Source organism: Macaca nemestrina, chromosome 7 (assembly GCF_043159975.1).
Source record: "Macaca nemestrina isolate mMacNem1 chromosome 7, mMacNem.hap1, whole genome shotgun sequence".
NCBI lineage: Eukaryota > Metazoa > Chordata > Mammalia > Primates > Cercopithecidae > Macaca > Macaca nemestrina.
In genome coordinates this window covers 87,373,892-87,380,345 of record NC_092131.1, presented here as the reverse complement: position 1 = coordinate 87,380,345, position 6,454 = coordinate 87,373,892, and the positions used below count along the sequence as shown (strand labels likewise).

Here is a 6,454-nt window from a genome sequence, read left to right as displayed (position 1 = left end):
TCAGCAACACCCTTAAGATGATCTTTACTCTGAGGTCTTTATTTTTGCTTGTTTTTGTTTTTCGTTTGAGAACATTTTGCCATCTGAATAAGATGGGAAAGAGAAACTACTTTTGGATTTTTTTCAATTAAAATTCTTTTTGGTAGAAATGGGGTCTCACTATGTTGCTCAGGCTGGTCTTGAAATCCTGGCCTCAAGCAATCCTCTGACCTCAGCCTCCCAAAGTGTTGAGATTATAGGCATGAGCTTTCACACCTGGCCCAGTTTTAGTTTTAATCCTAGCAAGCCCTGGTTACTTTATATTCCCTTTAAATTTTGCATACTGAACAGTTTCTTTTTTATTTCATCTTTTGTTAGCCATATTTCTAGTGTAGCCATATCTCGAGTGTGAATCTGATGTAGCTGTATCTCTTAGTATAAGCAGCCAAATAAACCATTTGGCACCTTAAACATTCTGCTTGAAAATCTCCTTTGTCAGATCTACCAGTTCATTAGATACATTAGGTACATTCTATTTTTGATGTTGCCAAAATCAACAGTTTCACAAAACTTCTTATCACCACATAATGTGTCATATCTTCTCCAGCTCCAATAACATTCTCCTTATTGTCCTTCAAGCTTTCACTATCAGTCTCTTCATGGCCCTTCCAGTTTCTGCCCACTGCCCAGTACCAATGTCAATGTCACATGTTTTTGTTACAAAAGCACTCCTGACTTCCAAGTGACGAATTCATTTTTTGTTATCTACTGCTGCGTAATAAACTGCTCCAAAACTTTCCAATGACTTTCAACAACAGGTATTTTATTACAATACATCTCACAATTTCAGAAGTCAGGAATTCAAACAGGGCTCAACTGGGGTGATATTTTTTTCCACATGACAGTAACAAAGGTTACTCTGTGGTATTCAGCTGGCATCTGGGCTGGTCTGAGCTGGTCATTCATACATCTGGCACTTTGATGGCGAAGGCTGGGCTCAGCTGGGAGCTTCAACTGGAGTGTCTACACGTGGCCTCTCTAGCATCACAGCCTCAAGGTAGCCAGACTTCTTATGTGGCAGCTCAGGGATCCCAGAGAGTGTTCCCAGACAGCTGTGCCAAAGGTGCAAGGCCTCTTATGACCTAAACTCAGAAGTCCTAATATCTGCTACATTCTAATGGTCAGACCAGACAATAAGGCGAACCTAGACTCAGGGGAAAGAGAATTAAAATCCATCTCTTACTGAAAGAAACAGAATAGAGTTTGTGGCCCTATTTTGACATCTAGATTGATGTATAATTGCCATACAATAAACACAAATATTTATAGTGTAAAATTTGGTTAAGTTTTGACACATATATATCCACGAAACCGTCACCACTATCATGATAATAAACACATTCGTCATCTCCTACAGTTTCTTGTGTCCCTTTGTAATCTTCCCTGCTTTCCCTCATGTCTCTTCAGCTTCCATCACCATCTCCTGACCTGTTGTTCTTCTGTCATTACAGATTATTTTGCATCTTCTAGAATTGTATACAGATGGAAATGTACAATACATACATTTTGTCTGTTTTCTTTTATTTGGCATATTTTGAGATTCTTCTGTGTTATAACATGTAAATATTAATTCATTCATTTTATTGCTGAGTAGTATTGCCTTGTAGGGACTGGGGGTTTTTCCCCTCATTTACCTGTTAATGGACATTTGGGTTATCTCTGATTTTAGAGTATCCCAAACAGAGCTACTAAGAACGTTTGAACACAAATCTTTTGTATAGTCTACCATATACAACAACTATTCCATTTATTATATTCCACCAAGAGAAATAAAAGCATATATCATAAAGCATATATATCATATGTTTTTATTTCTCTTGGTAGAATATAATGAATGGAATAGTTGTTTAATATGGTAGGTATCTATCGAACATTTTGTGAAACCACCGAACTGTTTTCCAATGTGGTTTTACCATTTCACATTCCCATCAGCAGTGTATTAGAGTTCCAGTTGCTTTACATCCTCACCAACACTTGCTATAGTCAATCTTGTTCATTTTACCTATTTTTAGGTGTTTTGTTATCTCGTTGCATGTTAATTTAACTTGCATTTTAATCTGCATCTCCTTATGATGTTAAACATCTTTTCATGTGCTTTTTTGCCTTCTGTGTATCTTCTTTGGTGAAGTGGCTGTTCAAATCTTTTTCCTCTTTTCTTACTGAGATGTTTTTATAGAGCTTAGGGAGTTTTCTATGTATTCAGGATGCAAGTGCTTTATCACATATACAATTGAAAATATTTTCTTATAACCTGTGGCTTGTTCTGTGTGTGTGTGTGTGTGTGTGTGTGTGTGTACATATATATTTTCAGAGACGGGGTCTCATTATGTTGCCCGGGCTGAAGTGCAGTGTCTATCCACATGTGAGATCATCATACTGCAGCCTCCTCGAAATCCTGGGCCCAAGTGATCCTCTTGCCTAAACCTCTCATAGTGAGGACTACAAACACACACCACTGCACTTGGCCTTTTTACTAGTGTAAGTCTCTTTTGATGTATTTTAGTTTGAATGAGGTTCAATTTATTAATTTGTTCTTTTATATATCATGCTTTTTGTGTCATATCTCAGAAATATTTGGCTACCTCAAGGTCACAAAGGGTTTCTCTTGTGTTTTATTTTTTAGAAGTTTTATAGTTTTAGGTCTTACAGTTAGGTCTACGATCCATTCATAATTGTTCTTATTTGGTGTGATGTATGAATAAAAGTTGATTTTTATACATATGGATAACTAAATATTCCTACACCACTTGTCGAAAAGACTATTCTTTCCCCGTTAAATTGCCTTGGCACCTTTGTTGAAAATCAGCTGTCCACATATTCGTTTGTAGTCTAATTGTGGTCTCTCTATTCTGTTCCACTGATCTATTTTTAGAGCAATACCACACTGTCTTGATTACTGTAGCCATATAATTCTTGAAATCAGGTAGTCAGACTTTCAACTTTGTTCTTTTTCAAAGTTGCTTTGCTTATTCTAAGTCTTTGCATTTCCATATAAATTTTAGAATCGATTTGTCAGTATCTATAAAAAGCCTGGTGGGATTTTGATTGGGATAGAATTGAATCTCAAGACCAATTTGGGGAAGATTTACATCTTAACAATATTAAATTTTGTAACCAACAAACTTGGTATATATATTCATTTATTTAGGTGTTCCATATCTTTAAACAGTATTTTGTTGTTTTAAATATACAAGTCTTTTATACTTTTTGTCAGTTTTTTTTTTCAGATAAAATTCAATTGAGCGTAATCCAAGGGATTATTTCTTGATTCTCAATTATATTCCATTAACCTAAATACTCATCCTTATGCCACTACCCCCATTATTTTGATAATTATAGCTTTATGGAAAGTTTTAAAATTTGGTCTGTATTCTTCCAACTTTGTCCCTTTTCTTAAATTTTTATTTTTAAGACAGGATCTTGCCCTGTTGTCCAGGCTGGAGTCCAGCAGCACAATCACTGCTTACTGAGGCCTCGACTTCCCAGGCTCAAGCGATCCTCCCACCTCAGCCTCCCGAGTAGCTGGGATTAAAGGCGTGCACCACCACTACCAGCTAATTTTTGTATTTTCAGTAGAGACGGGTTTTTTCCCCATCTTGCCCAGGTTTGTCTTGAGCTCCTAGCCTCACGCAATCTGCCTGTCTTGGCCTTCCAAAGTTCTAGGATTACAAGTGTGAGCCACCAAGCCCAACCTGTCTTTCTTTTTAAAATGGTTTAGGTATTCTGGTTTATTTGTATTTGCATATACATCTTAGGACCAACTAGTCAAATTTCTAAGATACAGCCTCTGAGATTTTCCTAAGGATTATATTGACTACACAACAGTTTGGGATGTATTGCCATGTTAATGATATTGATTATTCCAATCCATGAACATCGAAGTTCTCTCCATTTATTTAGGTCTTCTCTAACTTTTCTCAGTAATGTTTTATAATTTCCAGTATATGAGTCTTGAATTTATTTTGTCAAGCTTTTCCTAAATATTTAATTTTCAGGGGACACTATTGTGAAAGAATTGTTTTGTTAATTTCATTTTTGGATTGTTTCTTGACAATATATAAAAATATAATTAATTTTTCTATATTTTTTGTATCCTGTAATTTTACTGGACTTGGTTATTAGTTCTAGTGGAGTTTTTTAATAGATTACTTGGAACTTTCTATATTCAGGATCATGCTATCTACAAATAAACACAATTTTTCTTCTCCCTTTCCAATCCAGATGCTTTGTTTGTTTGTTTTAATGTACTTGCTATAACCTTCAGAACAATGTTAAACAGAGATGGCAATAGAATACATCTTGCCTTGCTTCAGATCTTAAGGGGAAAGCAGTATTTCACTAGTAAATATAATGCTGGGTGTAGATTTTTCATAAATGCCCCAGATGAGGCCAAGGTAGGAGGATCACTTGAGCTCACGAGTGCAAGACCAGCCTGGGCAACACAGGGAGACCCCATCTCTACAAAAATTAAAAACAGCCTTCTGAAGATGAGTCTTATTGAGGGCATTTGGCTTTGTAGATGAAATTCTGTCATAGAGAGGGTCTTATCTCCTTGGTTGACTGGTTGGTTAGTTGATAAGCATTACTTGAGCAGCAACAGAAAATATAAGAGCAATATCCACAATTTGATCTTGGGGATCTTAAAAATTCTAAGTAATGAAACAGTCACTCACCAAGTATATATTCATAATTTTCCATATGCTCATCTCTGAGTTCTCCCTAACAGGAATTTAGCCAGGTGTGGTGGCATGCACCTGTAGTCCCAGCTACTCAGGAGGCTGAGGCAGGAGGATCACTTGAGGCCAGGAGGTTGAGGCTGCACTGAGCAATGTTCATGCCACTGTGCTCCAGCCTGGGGGGCAGGGAGAGAGAGAGAGAGAGAGAAAGAGAGAGAGAAAGGAAGGAAGGAAAGAAAGAAGGAAGGAAGGAAGGAAGAGAGGGAGGGAGGGAGGGAGGGAGGGAGGGAGGGAGGGAGGGAGGGAGGGAGAAAGGGAAGGAGGGAAATGAAAGGAAATACACAAACTGGGAAAAATGAATGAAGTGTCTCAACATGGATAAATAAATCTTGCCAACAGGTTGAATTATGCAACAAGCAGACACACCCTTCTCGCTTCTTAGTCTCTAGGACACCATCAGTTCTTCTGTGGCAGGTAGATGCAGAAGCACCTGCAGACCAGAAGGCATGCCCAATATTCACAGGGGCAGGCATGGGAATGTGCTCAGGGTGACACCACCTACGGTAAAAGTTCCCTCGGCTTCCTAAAGATGTGTGGTAATGCATTGAGAAATCATTCCATTGTTTTCCTACCCCAAACCTTTATTAAAGCTTCCTTCACGTCCTTGTTTCTCAAAGAGTAGATGAGGGGGTTCAGCATTGGGATAACCACTGTGTAGATCACAGCAACTGTGCGGTCCTGGGTCAGTGAGTAGCTGGACCTGGGGCGCAGGTACATAAAAAGTGTTGTGCCAAAGAAGAGGCAGACAGCAGTGAGGTGGGATGCACAGGTGGAAAATGCCTTAAACCTGCCCTGGGCTGAGCTCATTCTCAGGATGGTGTTCAGAATTAAGATGTAGGAGATCAAGATTGTGAGGGTGCAGCTCAAAAGGTTGAAACCAGCAAAAATGAAGAGCAGGATCTCACACAGTGAGGTGTCTACACAAGACAGGGACAGGATGGGTGGTCCATCACAGAAGAAGTGAGTGACCACATAAGCACCGCAGAATTTCAGACTAAAGATACAGCTAGTGTGGATAAGAGAATTGAGGAATCCTGCACTGTAGGAGCCCACAATCAGCGAGGCACAGACCTCAGGAGACATGACGGTTGGATAGAGCAGGGGCTTACAAATAGCAGCATAGCGGTCATAGGCCATGGCAGCGATGAGATAGCACTCACTAGTGGCAAAACCCGCATAGAAGAACATCTGAGTCATGCAGCCAAAATAGGAGATCACTTTCCTCTTGGCCAAGAAGTTCACCAGGGTCTGGGGCACAACTGTGGAGGAGTAGCAGAAATCCAAGAAGGAGAGGCTCTTCAGGAGGGAGTACATGGGTGTGTGCAGAGTGGCACTCACATGGATCAGGAGGAACATGACCAGGTTGCCCAGCAGAGTGGCGGTGTACATGCCCAGGAACACCACGAAGAGCAGCTTCTGGAGCCGGGGGTCAGTGGTGAGGCCCAAGAGCTCAAACTCAATCCCTTGGCTCAGGTTTGCCCCTTTCATGCTTCTCCAGTGCTCTGTGGTGGAGAAAGAAGGCACCACTATAACTTAGATTGAACACCTGGGGCTCTCACTGAGTTTAATTCTGCCTAAGGACAGCCTTCTGAAGATGAGTCTTATTGAGGGCATTTGGTTTTGTAGATGAAACTCTGTCATAGAAAGGGTCTTCTCTCCTTGGTTGGTTGGCTAGTTGG

The 6,454-nt window shown here is 39.7% G+C and overlaps 1 protein-coding gene across 1 annotated transcript; it reads right to left on the bottom strand.

Moving 5' to 3' along the window:
• Positions 1 to 5,255: 5,255 nt before the first annotated feature.
• On the bottom strand, positions 5,256 to 6,454 carry LOC105496577 (olfactory receptor family 5 subfamily AU member 1). The gene has a single exon (XM_024797546.2). The coding sequence runs from the start codon at positions 6,261 to 6,263 to the stop codon at positions 5,328 to 5,330; it is 936 nt and encodes a 311-aa protein (XP_024653314.2). The 5' UTR covers positions 6,264 to 6,454; the 3' UTR covers positions 5,256 to 5,327.